The sequence below is a fragment of the Anolis sagrei genome, chromosome 2 (genome assembly GCF_037176765.1).
Source record: "Anolis sagrei isolate rAnoSag1 chromosome 2, rAnoSag1.mat, whole genome shotgun sequence".
NCBI classification, from domain to species: Eukaryota; Metazoa; Chordata; class Lepidosauria; order Squamata; family Dactyloidae; genus Anolis; species Anolis sagrei.
The window spans coordinates 131,432,748-131,450,851 of NC_090022.1; the positions used below are offsets into that span (position 1 = coordinate 131,432,748).

Here is an 18,104-nt window from a genome sequence, read left to right on the forward strand (position 1 = left end):
CTTTTAACTTATGGTGACCCTAAGACAACCCTATCAGATGTTTTCTTGGCAAGATTTGTTCAGTGGCAGTTTGCCTGCCTCTGAGGCTGAGAGTGTGATTTGCTCAAGGTCACGCAGTAGCGTGTCATACCTGACTAGGGATTCACACACTGGTTTCCAGGGTTGTAGTCCAACACTTTAACCACTGAACATGGCTCTACAGATCATATATCTACAAGAAAATCAACATGTAATTCCCATTGTCTGAATTATCTGGAGCTGTAACCTGCACCTGTTAGTATGTGCCTTCAAGTCACCTTTGGCAACCTTATGATTTTATAGGATTCTCTTAGAAACAGTTGCAAATACTGAATTGTAAGCCACTGCTTACACTGTAATATTTACAAACAATACTGTGTGTATTTGGATAGATGAGCTCTAACTGAACAAAGGTGTGACAATGTTAGGTAAGTAAATGTTTGCTAAGTTGGTATTTTGTAAATTGTGAAGCAGCCCCAGGCATCCATCATTTTGGATAGCAGGCTTGCCTTTGGTTCTCAAATCAATGAAACCTGGGAAGTTTGAGTGAGCCCACCATATCTCATCACGATCCACTCAAAACATAGTAAAATGTGCAGCAGTTGCAAAGTATGATTGATGGCTCAACAACAAGTGAAGGAAAATGCAGATGAGCTAGCAGTGAGGAAAGGAGAGAAACTTAAAAGTGCTGTGACATCAGTGTAGAAAGCTTCAACTCTGGAATGAAGCACATGAAGGATAAGGAGACCAGCTGCTTGTAGCCACGACCCAACTAAGCTTCTGTTTCAGTGCAGGCTATGAAGTACACCTGAGTTCTGACATACTGACCATAGGAGTGTCCACCCATCCAGAGTGAAGGGCTACGTGTCCGGGGCAACCAGTGTGCGTGAGCTGGATGGGTGTGTGCTGCTGGGTCTCCTCCCAACTGGCTGGCTTGCAATGACGAACTGCCTGCAATCATCAGGTGAGGGGTAAGGTCTCCGGGGCAGCTGCTTGATGGGTGGATGCGGGCAAACTCCACTAGGTCTTTGTTATCCCTGACAGGTTTTTTAAAAAGTAGATAAAACAAAGGCAGGTGAGATGGAACCAGACTAGAGGACTATAAAACATTGACCCATCATGACATTATTTTCTTTTGACCTTTGGGCTTCATTGTGAGAAAGTGGCAGAATGGCAGAAAAACAAGGTACCTTGCTCCCATAAAAACAGGCCACCATTAGACAACTGAATGAAATATCATTAGCCATCTGGTACCCAAACAATGCCATTCCAAACTTTAAGCCACCAACAACTAGCCCTCACAACCACCCTTCCCAGATGTTTTGTGATGTGCCTTCAAGAGGCCACCCAGGCTTAGCACTAAGTATACTCCTGCAGCCCAATATTCTTGTATGGCCTCCCCAGTGCATGTAGTTGAAGCAGGCCCTTACTGGAGCAGAAGGTCTCTCCCTGCAAGGCCTAGGCGCTCCTCACACAGTCGGCTTCGTTCCTCCTCAGCATCCAGGTCGATGACATGCACAGACCGTGCTGCACCAGCTGTGAGAAACAGAGGAAGAAAGCACGATTAAAAGGTAAGATTAATCACACCTTCTGGCAGCATATACACAAAGACTTCCCCAAGACCTGGCCTCTCTCCTGGGGATGCAAATGGGTAGGCAATGAAAGAGGAAAACATCCTAAGAAAGAGGTCACAGCACCATTGAATTCATCAACATCTGCTCTGTGCTGCTCAGCAAGAGTTGCAACTAGGATAGTGAAAGGGAAGAGGTCCCATCTGAAGAATTTTAGCTGAGCACAAAGAGCTGTGTTGTCAGGAACCAAACATTCCAACACGTTAGGCTTTTCATGAGAAAAAGGACAACTAGGACTCAGATAGCAGATGGCTATGGATTCACTGAGCCCTCTTTGACATTGGGTCAGTATGAAAGGGGCTCCCCTGCTCTGAAGGAGACTATATCCTTAGCCCCATGGCTGTGCAGTTCCCCACCCCTGCCCCATCCATCCATAACTCAAGTGTTTTCCCATGTTCCCATCAACATGTAAAGACAATGAATGAAAGGAGCTTCAGACTACCGGTGGACTTAAAAGAAAACGAAGGGAGTAATGTTTTGAAATCATGAGAATAGGGTCATTTCCACTGTGTTTCCACCTCACACCCTCAAACCCATTACCTTTGAGGCCCATGGCAGTCCGGCTCTGCCGACTGGAACTGGATCCATATGCTGGCTCAGGCCGATTCAGGGTGTCCTTCTGGCGAGCTACAGCCACTGCAATGCCCACAGGAGGCTGACGCACCTCACCGTCCCCATGGCCCAACTCATGGTCCCTACTGCGGGCACAGTCAGGTCGTTCCAGCTCTTGCTGTCCCTTGGCCCCCAGGAACTTGCCCCCATCCTGGTGGGCACAGCTGCCCTTGAGGCTGCCCAGCCCCACAAACGGAGCTTTCTGACCCACAATAAGTGCTTGGTTACTATACTTTAGCAGGTTTTTCATGGCCGACACCTCATCGGGGGGAGTTTGCACGTCCTGGGTGAGCACTGAGCCTTGGGTCATGAGTGCAGCCTGCTGAAGGCTGCTGCTAAAAGGGTCCAGGTAGGCACCCTTCCTTTCTTCTGCCATAGACAAAGGAGGGCCCTGGCCCTGCACTGGCCATGGGGGCAAGTGTGGTGGTCCATTGTAGCCCAATGAGCTGAGCTCCATTGATTTGCGCTTGGACTCCGCATGGACACCCGCCTGTTCCATCTCTGTCTGCAAGTGCTGCTGGTGGCGGATACGAGCCACTTTCTGGGTGCTGGGCGTTGGTGGCTCCTTGGGGGCCTTGTCTAAAGTGCAGCAGGACTGGCTGAGTTTACACAGCTCTTGAGGGCTAGGGCGGGCACAGTCCTGAGGTGGCACCATCTCAAAGTGGCCACTCTTAGACTGATGGTGCAAGCTACCAAAATGGGCATCTGAGCTGTTGTTCAGGTACTCCAGGCCTTTGAGGCGGGTGCTGGAATTTTGTGGCCACTCCAGCCGCCGCTCAGGCTTGCCCTCTGCTTTGAGGTGAGAGAATGGGTGGTTTCCATAGGAGGGCGGGTGCTCTGGGACCATGTCATGGGGGCGCTCCTTGCCCTCACAGGGCTCAGAGGGTACCTGGAAGGAGCGGCTCTTGTCAGTCAAGTGGCCTACAGAAGGCACAAAGGTGGCCCCACTAATGCGTAGCTCCCGTCCAGACTTATCCTGCAGAGGGCACATCCCATCTGGACTGGAATGAAGCTGCAGGCAGGGGAAACTGCCAGATGTTGTGCTCAGGGCTGGAGGCCCAGTGGGCAAACTAGATGGGACAGTGTAGGAGACTGAGTGGTGCAGCATCTGCCGTCGCTCCAGGCACTCACTATAGGACTGGGGGACCTCATGATGCCCAAGTTCCTTGGCACAGCGGTTCTGGGCCCCAGCATGCCGTGGCAGGATGCCTCCACCACAGCTGGGGAGAACACCTTTGCCCGAGTCACCATTCAACATCTTGGAGCTCATCAGGCATGAGGGCAAGTGTTTGGGGCGGCTGTCACAAGCCCCTCCTCTCTGGGCAGTTCCTTCCTTGCAGTTCCCTTCAGCAGTCATAGGCATCACTAGCTTGTGCCTCTCCTTAGCGTCCTCTTCCACTGTCCTCTCCTTTCCCTCCCCTTTGGCTCCTTTGTCCTTTGATAACACAAAGCGCTCGTAGTCCTTGTGGCACTTCTGTCCATGGCCCGCCTCCCGGTCCCGGCTGCAGGAGCCAATTGGGTGACCAGGTGCTGCCCGGGCAATGCTGGGGAAGTTGTGATTGGCTGACAACAGGGTAGGCTGAGCCGGCAAGTTCCGCAAATAGAAATTGTCTGGAGAAAAGAAACAAGTAATTAGGACAGGTGTTCTCCTGCACTGTACCCTAGCCCACAACAGCCCACATTGCAGTTGTGATAACATCCCAGCCCATGGTGTGTGGCCCAAACAGATCTGAGAATAAGACCTCTGTTGCCGTACTGCAATACTCTCAGACAGCACAAAGGCAGAGCTAAAATGACAGATAGCAGGGGTCCTTCTGAAAGATGTGGTACGAAGAGGAAAGTGACATCTGGTAGATTTTAGTAATAGGGATCAAGGTCCTTTCTCTCCCTTTTCCCTTTCTGCAGTTTTATTCCACAGTGATTCTTTTACCCCATGATGGCACCCTACACATTCCAGCCATGCCCCCAAACTTGCCTTTCTGGCTTTCATAGAAGCGGTGCTGGCCATACAGGACGTTGCTGTTTCCATGGTGATCCAAGTGGCTCATAGGAAGGAAAGTGGATGCTAAGCTCCCCGAGAACCTTGGGTAACCTGGAGCTAAACAAGAGGCAGTGAGGAATGAAATGTCAGCGTTGTAACATAGTAGTCATAAAACCAAGTCACCGGCTAGTCCCTTAGCCTATTCTGTCTCAATGTCTATGTTGAATTAAAATTCAAAACCTTTTGACTCAATGGATTTGATTTGTTGTTCTTGTTCCAATGGTACTGATCAACACCAATGTCCACACTTAGGGAAGAGTTTTATTTCAAGCAACAGGGAGGCAGGGCATGGAAGAAGGTAGTGCTGAGTGGGCAGGCAGTCCAAACATATTTGTACCATGCACAGAAAACCCCTCTGGTACCCGCATGACAGAAGTCACTCTGACATCTTGGAAAGGGAAATAGCATGAAGCAAAGTCAAGGGGAACGGGAAACAAGAGAGAAGTCTCACAGACATGGGCCACTGAAGCTTCATGAAACTTTGTATCATAGAGTCAAAAGAGACCACAAGCACTGACCAGTCCAAAGCCCTGCCAAGCAAGAACACATAATCACAGCACTCTAAGCAATAATGTTTTTTAATACAAATCTCTCAATTCAAAGGGGAAATATCAACATATCCACTTCACCATGTGTGCCCAGGCCTAAAGGAAATAGCAGAAACTTGTGCAAATTTGGTACCATATTTCTGTATCTGCATATATCTACATTTTGCACCAAAGGGACACAAATCCTATTATTGGAATAAATATATACAAATAAAGTATTCTGCTTCAAACCTTAGGCTTTTCTAATAATATGACTTGCTAAATGTTTTGGTGTGGGTTGAGAGACCAGATAGAGAGGGTTGGTAGTAGTGTACCTTTTGGCAGCAAATAGTGCCATGCAGTAAGAGTGTGGTCTGCTCTCAACAATATTGAAGATGTGAGCTTAGACTATTGCAAGTACTTCTCTTATTCCTGCTACAATGTTCTCTACAGACATGCAGGCTCGAAGCTTGGTTTCTTTAAATATTAACATGAAAGAGAAGATTCTGAATAACCCGGGGCGGCTACCATATCCCTGACTCCATGCTTGCACAGGGGGATGAAATCTACTCACTGCTATTAACTTTACAACCTTCACTAGGACAGTATTCTCCTGGATTCCTGCCAGTCTGTGTCTGGGTCAAGTGTCAAGTGCTGCCACTAAGGATTTTAGTTGGAGGGAGGGAGGGAGGGCACAGCCAAGCACTTTGATGGCTGCCAAGGTGAGCATTACCAGAATGGCCAAATGTGGCCTCAAGAAGCACTACCCCAACGCTTGGGGGAGGGGGGGGGAGAGAGAAACTGGGTTGAATTCCTAATTCTTCCACAGATTGAGTTCAAATAAATACATCAGTCATAGGTGAAAGTCGGCTCCCTCATTTGTAAAACAAGAGGGCTCAGTGATTCAGCTTGGTGATTCATCAATATGCATTTTAAAAGTGGCAAAACACAGAAGAAGAGCAGCTTTAAAAATATGGAAATGCTTACTGCTCTTCCACTTCAGAAATGGAAATTGCCTCTTGTTAAAATGCAAAGGAAGGCACCATACTAGAGGACTGGCTAAAAAAGAAGAAATGATATTGGTAAAATTAAGCCAACCAGTTAAAAGAAATCATATTACACATTCACAATGTGCAATAAATTATACAGAAATACCAATCCATCCAAGAAAAGAATGCTTTATTAAATTGGGAAATAAAAGAGACATGCACTGAGAAAGGCAGGGGAGGTTTGAATTTTAAGAAACTGAACAACATTGATGGGTACATGGAAGGTAAAGCCTTAAAAGCAGGAACTGAAAAGAGTTTGCATATTAAATACATATATTTGCATGCTATGGGTGGCTAATCATGGTTCAGTTAGAACCAGCACTACCTACTTGTGACCAATACGTGCTCAAACACAGTACAGAGCAGAAGGCATAGGAAGGATTTTTCACACTCCTTCCGTTTTCAACTCAAAGCTTCCCAGGCTCAAACCAAGCGCTGTGCCAAGTCACCAAGCTCTCCTCCCCTTGTCTGAATCTTCTCATTGTCTGCCCAAGTCCTCTCTATGGTTCTTCACAGGAGGAGGAAGCTAGCCCTCCCGGCGTCTGCCCAACTAATCTCCCTAGTCAGCCACACACCCGCACTTTCAGCCCCGCTACCCCACCCCACCCCGGACGGGCCGCCTGTCAGCGTGATGCCGACAGCCTTGCCTGTACCCCACCCCCAGCATCCCCGGCATGCCGGAAGCCAGCTGGCAGCCGTTCAAACTAGCAGTCGGGCTGGCTGCCAGGGCACAGTGCCAGCAGCACCTTGCCTCTCACACTTTTAACTTTCTGCCTCTCACAGGGAGGGAGGATGTCGGAGGGGAGGGAGGCAGCAGGGGGCACAGCAAGAGTCAGTCAATGGGGGAGAGGGGGAGAGAGAGAGAAAGGGAGGGACGGGTTGGTCCATGAAGTGCAAGGCTATTGGGAAGAGAGAAGGCCACACGGCCAGCAGCACAACCCAGCTGGAGTAATCTAAGGAATAAGTTGGATAGCACTGTGCCTTTGGGGCCAACCAGTTGGATGCCAGTTTTCTTGGGGTACCTCATGTAATGGTGAAAAGCAGTGACAGAACTCCCCATTGTCCTAACAAGCCAGGACTGGAACGCCAAGGGGCTGCAATGGGGAGACTGGAGGCCAATTGGCTAACATGTGCATGAAGGAGATTTAGAGCCAGAATAAACAGGAAGTTTGGGGGTGGTAATGAGGGGCACTGACAAAGCTGTGGAGGGGTGAGTGTTGAGGTGGAGAGGAAACCCAGCTATTTTATACTGGTCAGGCCTTTGGCAAATTCTTTGTCCAAACCATTTCATCAAATGTCCTTAAGAAAAGCAGAATGAGGCAGTTTGGAACATCTCAGGGGAATTTCAGAAGCTAAATAGAAGGGAAAGGGCACTTCAGTATTACTGGAGAGATCATGCAAACAATTGTTCCTTTGTGTTCCTTGCCAGTTTTCCCCCAAAAGATAGGAAAAACGCCTTCATGTCTGTGCTACATAAAGTAGATTAGTTTAAGAGAGGAACTTTGCATTTTGTGGTCAGAAGGTGGAGCAATAAACAGCTGGCATGGCAGGAATCCCAAGTTACAGAAGGTGTTCTGCATAGCCCTGTGTTCTCAAAGTGCGTAGACACTCTGTGCATATGCGTGTGTGTGTGTGTGAGGGGGGGGGGGAGTTGCTCATCTTCGATTCTTGATGTGATACCTTCTTCCACAAGTCTGTGGACCTATTCATGCAAGGGTGTTTGTTTTTTGTGAGTTTATATAAACAGGCTATTGTATGGATTCTAGTACCTAGTACAGAATATTGAGCATATCAGTTGAATTTTTACATGCCATCTTTCCAATGCTTGTGGTTGTAACATTTAACATGAAGATGATCACACAGCAGCATCTATGATGGGCTTCTATGTCTGCCTGCTTGTCTACTTATCGCTCTATTAAAAGCCTGCATGTATGTTTTTCCTTCTTCAACTTACTCATCTTCTTCTGTTATCCTAAGGTTTATATTTGGGATTCTCAGGATCAGCTGAGGAAGAGACCATGAACAAGTTTGGTATAACCTTAAAGACCTTTTGGAGCATAGTTTCCTCTTTCCAGAGCATGTCCTATGCATCAGGCAACCATATGGCTACTGAGATAGAATTAGCATGCTTCCACCAAACTTCCTTACCTTCATGGGAGTGTGAGAACCAAATCTGGGATGTGCTAGAGTGGGGGCCACGAAAGGCTGGGTCTGATGGAGATGATGCAGGGCCTGTGGGATGTGGGGGTGCCGCCGAACCCAAGCTGCTGCTGAGGAAACTGCCCATGAAAGATGAGGCAGGTGAGTTTCCCATCAACCCGCTTCCTGTTGGTACACAAAAAGAGGGAGAGAGAGAAAAATGTCAGCATGCAGGTGGACAACAAGCTCACCAAACTCACCACAATAGTGTTCATTTGGATGTTTTATCCAGTTTCCTACATAACTTTGCGAACAGATTCTATTTTAAAAATTAATTTGAAGACCATATTTGCAAAGCAATATCACGGATTTTATTTACAAAACTAGCTACTCCAAATCTACCGTTATTTAAATCCCTATTTCATTGGAATATGTGTCCCAAGCACCATATTTGGAAAGAGAGAAAAGAACAAAACAATTAGGAAATATACGGGTTCACCCACTTCACACAGTAACATGTCATTTCTGGGCGAGTAAACAGGATTTCCCAACACAACCTGCTTGCTGTGATGGGCATATATTGCTACCAACCTGCCTTGCGTACTGGGGACAGAATTGGCATGAATGTGAATATCCAGGGAAAACCTCTGAGGATCACAGATTGGATAAGTCTTCTGAATGTGGTACCTACACAAAAGCATGTAGTGGGAGTACTCTTTGTTGTTTAATAATAATGAGCACATGCAATATTATCAGGAGGCAAGTGGTTGTAGGTAAATGTGTCATGGCTTATGAAATCCCCGGGTGGTAGCTGGCACACATACAGAACCCTTTGGTATACATGTCTGCAATCTTGTTAGCACTCACATGTCGGCTCAACACCAGTAGCTTCAACACCATCTTACAAGCCATGGAGAGTAAGCAAAGGAGAGCAACCCACACACAGCCTACTGAAATCCAGGACTATGTCAAGTGTTGGGGGGAAATCACAATTGGAAATGAATAGGATTGAAATGAGTTGTCTTCAAAGATATATACAGAAATTACAAATACAGTGTAAAGCTAAACACAGAAATCATGAAGCCATGATATAGTAACAGCACCCTGCACATATGCAACAGAACAAGGGGATTGGGAGGAGGAAGGGGTCCCTTCTTTCAAAGCACTGAGTTGTACCTGGCTCAGATAACTCTACCTCTAAATTTCTGAGCAAAACAGCTCCTACAGTCTTACAATTTACAGCCCACTGAACACCTGAAACCCACTTCCTTGAAGAAGAAATCCTTAATGCAGCTGTTGTGTTTTGTCACATGAACTAGATACTGAAGGGTCAGGTCTCAAATTACAGTGGAGTTTGGCTTGTGTCGTAACACTCACGTGAGCAGAGTAATGTAAATGCAGAAAGCACATGTGAGATTGGGTAGTTGCCTCAGCTGAAGGAAGGTAGAAACAGGTGGTTTGAGAGGACCTGGTTTTTTGCATTACATGCAGAGTGCTTATGCAAGCGGTGTTTATGCCCGGGGCAGCTGCTGATTCAGTCTCAGATCTATGATGCTGAGATACTGTAGAATCTGTATCTAAGAAATGTAACTAATCTGTTTCCGTTGTGCCTATGTTGTATAATGGTAGATCTGGAAAATATATGGTTTTAGCTGCCCCTGATGGGAACAGAAGACTTCAAAAGTACATCTGGATCCTACTCCATGAAGTAAAAGCTGAGTCATGCCTATAGAAACCAAACTGTCCCACTATAAGCATTGGCAATTAGACGCACAACAAGCCAAAATTCAATGGTATCTCCACACAGAAAAGCTTTATTTACAGAATTTCTGCCTGCTGTATGATATAACTGCTTAAAGTCTTTCAGGTTTGGCCTGCGAGGAGTACCGCATGCTATCAATAGGCAAGGGGTCTGGGCCTTTTAGTCATTCCCCCAAGGCATCTGACGTGGGCGAGTGCCTGGCGAGGCATCCAGCCAAGCAGCAGGAAGTACTCCTCACTGTAAGCCCGCCCACGCTCCCCGGCTAATCCCACTGGGATGCCACAGTGATGAGTGTGGGGATGTGGTTACAAGGGCAGGGCCAAGGCTACTCCCCACAGACCGGGTGGGAGGGAGAGCTCAGGCCTGCTTGGGAAGTCCCTTCTCTGGACAGACAAGGCTGTGAATGGGGCGAAGTCAGATTTGGGGAGGAGGAGTGTCCCAGAAGGGGTCTTGAGAACCCTTCCCCTTGGCCTCTCCCACAAGCTGAGCCCAGATTCGTGGACCAACGGCCTGTGAAATCTCAGACATAACTCGGATTGCCAGACAGGACCACAGGCTTCTTCCTTCCAAAGGCTGAGACATTTTCAATGCTCAGGAGGAAGAAAAAGAACATATTCCTTCCTAAGACACTTAGCTCATTTGTTCTCAGGAAGCTCCAGCTCTTACCAAGGCTCAAGCCTGCAGATTCAATTGATCTGTCCACTAACTTCAATGTTCAACTGTTCCATAAAACAGCCCCACTTGCATTCACCTCGATACTTCCCAATCCATCCTGCTTCATGAAATATCATCCACTCATTTCACTCCCAGCCCTAATCCACCCACCCTGGTGAAACATGTCACACATTCTAACCACTGCCAGACACACTGCCTGCAGCTACCCTTTTAAATTGTCCAGTAGCTTAAAGCATTTCAATATACTTGATGTGCCTTGCTTGACTGGCATGCAGCCGACATCAAATAAAACAGAAACAATATGGCAAAAAACCTCCACCATAGTTTCAATCTCAGTTGCATTACATTGGAGTTGGACATATCAGTTTTTCTCCGATTTGCTCTTGTGAGATTGATAAAAATAATCACACAAACAACTAAAAAATACACATACACACACGGAAAGGATTTGGAGCTGAAAATATTCCCCGATTTCTGGAAGTTTTCCCTGGTTTCTCTCATGTAATATCCTTTCCTACTCACATACACACACACACACACACTTACTTCAAGGTCTGTAGCTATTCCAGTAGGGTCACCACCTAATAAGGGAGAGATCTTTCAATTTTGGTCTCCCTGAAGGCTGCTTCGTTTGGCTAGATTTGCAATGGAGTCCGGGCTTGGATTAGCAAAGATAATTGTGTCATCTGCCACCTCTCTCCGGCCACCCCATTTTCCCTGTGTTCAGCTGCAATCTTCACAGTATTGTGAAAGAGAAATGGGATTTTTACAGCAACAACATATTAATGTGAGCTATCCTTGCTGCAATAAAAAGCATTTTGGGGAGGATTACTCTAAAATGGGCAATTAAGGCCCATTAGTTTGACAAAAGACCTGCTACTAGGAGAGGAAATTTTCTGGAACTATTCCCCTCCTTGCCTTTTTCTTATCTGGGTCAATGCAGCTACTTGTGTTTTTGAAATTTTGTAGGAGTGTGGTTACAGAGATTGCAGTGATGAACACCTGCACTTGTGTTTCTAGACTGGTTGCTTCTATGACAGTATGTCTGAAGAAAGCTACACGCAGAATTAGAATTGCCTATCTCTCTTTAGAGGTCATAGTACAGTACTCTGTGTGTATGTCTATCTGCAATCGTACTCGGCCATGAGTGATAGCCCTGTGTGTGAGTGTATGGATAGACATTCCCTTTTACATCAGTGTAGATGGGATTGAGAAAATCCTTTTTTTTAAAAAAATCAATAATACGTAGGAACTAGTCTATAATTTCATGCTTTAAAAAAGGAAATACCGTATATACTCAAGTATAAGCTGACCTGAATATAAGCCAAGGCACTTAATTTTACCACAAAAAATTGAGACTTGAGTATAAGTCAAGGGTGGGAAATGTAGCAGTTACTGGTAAATTTCAAAATAAAAATAGATACCAATAAAATTACATTAATTGAAGCATCAGTAGGTTAAATGTTTTCGAATATTTACATAAAACTGTAAGATAAGACTGTCCAACTCTGATTGAACCATTATTCTAACCTTCTTCAATGAAAATGTGCATTACCTTCCAATAATAATAGACAGTAAAATAATAAATGTAATAAAAATAATAAAGTAAAATAATGGAAATAATGGAGTAATAGTAAAAATGGAGTAAAATAATGTAAATGTAGTAGTAGTAGTAGTAATAATAATAATAATAATAATACAGTAAAATAATAAATGTAATAACAATAATAATAACAGAGTAAAATAATAAATAACCTTGACTTGAGTATAAGCTGAGGGGACTTTTTCAGCCTAAAAAAAGGGCTGAAAAACTGGGCAAAAAGTCCTATCTGCAGCCATAGTTTGAAGTCAGGCAGTTGGCAGCCCATTAATCCCCTAGCTGTTCTACCCACTTGGCCCTACAGTCTCAAACTGCTCAACATGTCTTGCCCTGCAGCTTTCCATGTCAGTGGCCAGGGCAGTTTCCAACTGCTCTTACTGCTACTTGTTCCTTCCAGTCCTCAGGCAGCTCAAATATAGCTCCTGAAAAATAAATATTCCCCTTGCTGCTGGCCCTGAAAATCCAGATGCCATCTTGGGCAAAATAGTTGCCCTTCAAGGCTGAACTTCCAAGGAGAAGGAGGCCAGATAAAGAGGAAGGAGAGGATGCCAGGACTGGAAGTGAGTGTGGGTAGAGTTGCCTTTTCTAGTCCAAGCCCCTCTGAGAAGCCATGGCATTGGCCCTCAAGTTCCACCTCCCTGAGAAAAGAGCCCCTTTGCTTGGGCTCTCTCATGCTGCCAGCATTTCCCAGCCCATGAGTCACAAACTGCTGGCAGCTTTGGCTCCCTTGACACTGCAGCTGATCAGCCCCTTGCCAACTTCCCACCCTCTCCTCAATCGGTAACTTCAGCCAAACTTCTTATTTGCTCTGCTTTGGAGCCCTTGGATCCCACGAACTGGAAGTCCAGCTCACAGCAACTCTCTCCTCCTAGTAACCTTGAGCCAGTAATAGTACAAACAATAAAGAAAAGAAAGGAATACAATTTATTGAAGGCGGCAAAAACCCGAGGAAGGGCTCTGACTACATTTATCCCTAAACCCAGGACAAGTTATAATCCAGACCATTTGGGACTTTCTATATTTGTGACTCAAGCAGTTTGACTCATCTCCTCTTTGGCTCACCTGTGGTCTGTTTCTCCTTTTATTTTCCTATTTTTTTCCTTCAATTAATTAAGCAAGTCTCAGGGTTATTTTTATGTAACAGGTATTGTAGAAGGAAAAGCCAGTTCTGGTGGAAAACATTTTCTTTGTGTCTGAATGCAACCAGGTGGATTTATCTTAGAGACCAGCCACACTTCGGAATTATAGCAGTTTGACACCAACAGCGGGTGTCAAACAAGATGTGGGCGAAAGATGTGTCAACCAAGATGGGGGCAAAACGTCAGGAGATAATGCATCTGGATGTTCCATACAGCCCGGAAAACTCACAGCAACCCAATTTGATACCACTTTAACTGCCACATTTGTAGTTTGTGATACCAGAACACTCTGTCAGAGAAGGGTCAACATCTCATAAAACTTCAGTTTGGGAATGCCAAAGCAATGAGCCATTGCAGTCAATGTGGTGTCATGATGCTCTAATCCTGTAGTGTGTGGATACAGCCTAAGTCACCCAATAACCTTAATGGTATCACTATGTCTATATGTATACAAATACACATGGATAGTTGGTGTTGTGGGCCTCTGCTGTACTCTACTTACAGTCTATGCTTTCAAAAGGTGGGGCAGAGGACACTTGACAACTAAACACAATAGTTGCATTTTTCTTGCATCCCACCCACTCTCAGCTACTCTGAAAATCAGTACTTTGAGGAGCGTAGAACCAGTAGACTAACAAAGTAGGAAGTTCCATATTAGTACTTGACCGAAATGTTTGCTAGTGTCAAATACAAGGCAGCTTCCATCCTACTAAATTCTTGAGATTCAGTTTGCTCTATGTAATGGGTTCATTACAAGAAGCAGAGGGGAGGAACAGTTAAAAAAACATGTCTAGAAGAAGAAAATTCATTTAATGGCACAAGAAAGGCTGAGAGAGCAATCATTTCCCATGTTTTCCATTGCTTCAAACTCTCTTGTGGTTTCAGTAGACCAGAGTTCTCTGGGTTCTCCGCCACAGGGGGTTTCACTCTTTGCTGGCCACTGGAAGCCAGGAAAATTAATAATATGAATTCTAATAAAATCCTCATAGAAGCAGACCATTAGGACTGGGAGGAATGCCATACAACTCTGCCTGTGGAAAAAACTGGGCTAGGCTGTTTTCCCGTTCATTCAGTAAGTGGCAGGAAATGGGAATTTCCACCTTAATTCTCCCCTCCCTTTTCACCACCAAAGGAGGAATGGCCATAAAGTCATACATTTCAGAGAAAGGAGGCAAGGAGATAGGAGACTACTGCCCTTTCCCCAAATGTATATATAGGTCAGAAGAGGCTGTCAGAAATAGAAGAGAAATCATTACAAAGATGCATCACAGAAAGAAGTGCAGTTCTTTCTCTTACATTGCCTTGCTTACATCATCTTTGCAGCACTCTGATGTATTTTGTCATTTTTTTGTTGACCCAATAAATGGACCACTGTTTTGTTGTATTTTGTCTATTGCAGAGTTCACTTTCTCAACTGTTGCTGCTGCTCAAGCCTGTCTAAAAACCCTCCACTCCTGTCTTTTGAGCATACTATAATTTACTTTAAAGCAGTGGTTCCCAACCTGCAGTCCGTGGACCACCAGTGGTCCGCAAGAACTAAAATATGGTACACGGCCTCAACATTACTACACCATTGCAACGAGAGTGACAAGTCTTGCAAAACCCTCTCATAGTGCCAAGTCTTATTAAATATGGTTTTCTGTGGGCAACAAGATGGCAACTACTGGGTGGCATATGCTTCTGTCTCAGAAACTAGAACGGATGTGGTGTATCCAATGCAAATAACCAAACCAAATCTAAAGTTGACCAAAAACTGATTCGTAACCCTTTTGGTACTAATGTTGGAGAGTGGTCCCCGTCAAAGTGGTCCCCGGTTAAAAAAGGGTTGGGAACCACTGCTTTAAAACAATTGCTAATAGTGATGTCCCCTTTTTTAAAAAATAAAAATTAAACAGAGAGGATCTGACCTGAATAAGGTACAAAAGCATGGGAGATGACGGTAAAGTGGGTACCAGCACTTTGTTGCCACCATGGTTCTGATCCCAATAAGGGGAACCCCACCTTCAATTTACTTAATGAATTCACACCAGTCTAGCTTTCATTTCCCAAGATAGTGTTGATTTTGTGTTCCTAGCCCATCCTACTTGTTCCCCTCAGTGATACCATTTCTTTCCTACAGCTGAGTGCTGACGTTAAAAATGGGTCCCATAACTAAGCATTTGCCTCAAAAGTAGCACAAACTCTTGAAGTGCAAAAGCAGATAGAAAATGGGCAGAAGAAAACATTGCTTTTATGGAGGACAGCAATTGTCAACCACTCAGCTCAAATTCATCTTTCAAATGCCCAAAGCTAACTAGGCAATCAGCCAATCCACCACCACTACTCTTTGTCAGTGGGGATTTCCTTAACTGTTGTACCAGCAATTCATAGCCAGCCAGTGCGAAAAGGCCTTCGTGTGGCATAATGTGGACAGAGTGTGCTGCCAAGAGAGGGAGAGAGAGAGGAGAGGTGAGTGAAAGACAAGGCTTGTGTGCTCAGCTATAGATGAGGAAGCTGAACCTTTTCATTGGCACAGTGGCACATATGCAGACCATTTCTACTCGCAAGGATTTGGGGTTTCTTTCTCATTTTAAAATACAAACTAGTAAAAAGTATTGTCACCCTATTCCCATGTGGAAGTAAGTTCGTAGACATGTGTTGGTAGTTTCTGCTCCGGGGCAGGTAGGTCTTTACTAACCACAAATTGTTGCAAAGTCTTGATCCTCAAGATGTGTGACTCTACTACAGAATGAAAGGCATAATACAGCCAGAAAGGTGGGGGGAAGTGGGGGAGAGGTGTTCAGCCAGCAGAGCAGCAAGCGCCAGCATCTGTCTACTGGCCAAACTGAGAGCAGCCCAGTGAAGTACGTGCCAACTGGGAGGGAATGTAATCCAAGCAACTTGCTGATCTCATTCAAGTATAGGTGATGACACTCCTTCTTCCAAATCAAGGTGTTTCAGGCAACCCACCCTGATCAAATGTCTGGCCAAAGGAAGGGATCTTTCTCTGATACGTATAGTGTGTGTTCTGAAAAGTCCAGAGTAATAGGCTCAGCAACCCCGGTGCCTGGCCTGTTTGAGTGGTTTACAACGGATACTCTATGGTTGTTGTTGTTCATTTGTTCAGTCGTCTCCGACTCTTCGTGACCTCATGGACCAGCCCACGCCAGAGCTAGCCCCATGTAAATTATCTGTTCTAAATCACCAGTCACTGCTGAATATTTAAATCAAACCAACTGCCCCCAGATTGGACACCAACAGGAAGTTAAGCCACAGTTCATATCCCATATCTGAAGAATAGCTGATGCTCTTCAACTTAAACCTTCCTTTGACATGGCCCTTGACTCCTTTCTTAGCTATGCATTTGTCTTTCAGCTTCAATGCCCTAAAGCAATGTTTCTCAAATTGTGCTCCTCCAGGTGTTTTGGACTTGAGCTCCTAGAAATCCTAGCCAGTTTACCAGCTGTTAGGAATTCTGGGAGCTGAAGTCCAAAACATCTAGAGGAGCACAGTTGGAGAAACCCTGTCCTAAAGAGTTGCTTTCCACATCCCAAATATGTCACTAGACCAGTGGTTCTCAACCTGTGGGTCCCCAGGTGTTTTGGCCTACAACTCCCAGAAATCCCAGCCAGTTTACCAGCTGTTAGGATTTCTGGGAGTTGAAGGCCAAAACATCTGGGGACCCACAGGTTGAGAACCACTGCACTAGACCCAACTCCTACTTGTTATCTTCTAGCTTTTCTACAGCATAATTTTGCAGCAGCCTCTATTATTAACCATTTATTTACCACATTTAAAACCTCTTTTCTCAGCCTGAAGGCGACTCAGGGTGGTTCTACTATCACAAAACTACATGCTCTCTCCACCTGGGGCTAAAACCCTCCTGTTATCTTATTTTCAGTGCAGTAAAAGGTTAAAATTACTGAGCCTAGATTATGGAAGTGAGGCTTCTATGGCTACAGTGTAAGTAAGAGATACTAGAATACCATGCCTCCAATAGCCAACTCTCTTCTCCGGACAGATCACTTGCTCACTGTGTGAGGAAGTTCAGAGGCTAATATGCATTGAGAAAGCTAGACAGAGATGAGACAGATAGACAGATGAGCCTAATTGGTCATGAGTTACTGAATCCTGTGGCTGCCAGATGTTCTTTCTCTATAGCAGTTTCTCAAACTGCACCTCTAGATGTTTTGGACTTCAACTCCCACAATTCCTAACAGCTGGTAAGCTGACTGGGATTTCTGGGATTTGAAATCCAAAACACCTGGAGGAGAACCGTTTGAGAAACACAGATCTAGAGAAGTGAATCCCAAACTCTGGTCCTCTAGGGGAATTAGACTTCAACTCCCAGAATCTCTGCCCATTGGTAAAAGCATTTGAGGCTGTTGGAGGTTGAAGTCCAAAAAACCTGGCAGACCAGAGTTTGGAAATCACTGCTTTCAACTCCCAGAAGCCCAGCCAGCTTGCCCAACTATCAAGAATTCTGGAAGCTAAAGTCCAAAGCACCTGGGAACCACTGTTCTAGAGCAATGACAAGATGTCATTGGGCTCTTAAATTCCAGCATTTATTCATGTTAGCTGACTGGGGTTATTCGAGGATGCAGAGATCTGGGGGTTTGCACAATTTTCACTTCTGCTTCAGAGGCAAATCCCTTTCCTCCCTCTAAAGCTTCTTTTTACTCCCAGTCCCAACACAAACTCCCTGACATCTGTAATTTCAGAAACTGTCTCTCCAGAGTGTTTTTTATTTTGAAATTGTGATTTGCAACCCTAATGAGTCTTCTGCTAAAAAGGGAAGAGATGCCATCTTAGTGGCTACTTCATTAGAGAAGGGAGGGCTATACTCAGGTTGACCCCATTTGCTCCACATTACCTCGGTAGCTATATCAGCTTGAGATGCATCCATTCAATAGCACACAACACACACATATG

General features: G+C 45.2%; 1 protein-coding gene across 5 annotated transcripts in view; it reads right to left on the bottom strand.

Annotated features, from left to right (window-relative positions):
* The window catches only part of BAHCC1 (BAH domain and coiled-coil containing 1), a 125,930-nt gene that overhangs the window by 36,080 nt on the left and 71,746 nt on the right, over positions 1–18,104 (bottom strand). For all 5 annotated transcript variants that reach the window (XM_060764271.2, XM_067463866.1, XM_060764270.2 and 2 more), the window contains 5 exons: positions 8,027–8,203; positions 4,237–4,359; positions 2,190–3,872; positions 1,449–1,554; positions 847–1,055 (listed from right to left, as the gene is read on the bottom strand). In XM_060764271.2, the coding sequence (XP_060620254.2) occupies positions 847–1,055; positions 1,449–1,554; positions 2,190–3,872; positions 4,237–4,359; positions 8,027–8,203 (2,298 nt within the window). The remainder of the gene's footprint in view (positions 1–846; positions 1,056–1,448; positions 1,555–2,189; positions 3,873–4,236; positions 4,360–8,026; positions 8,204–18,104) is intronic.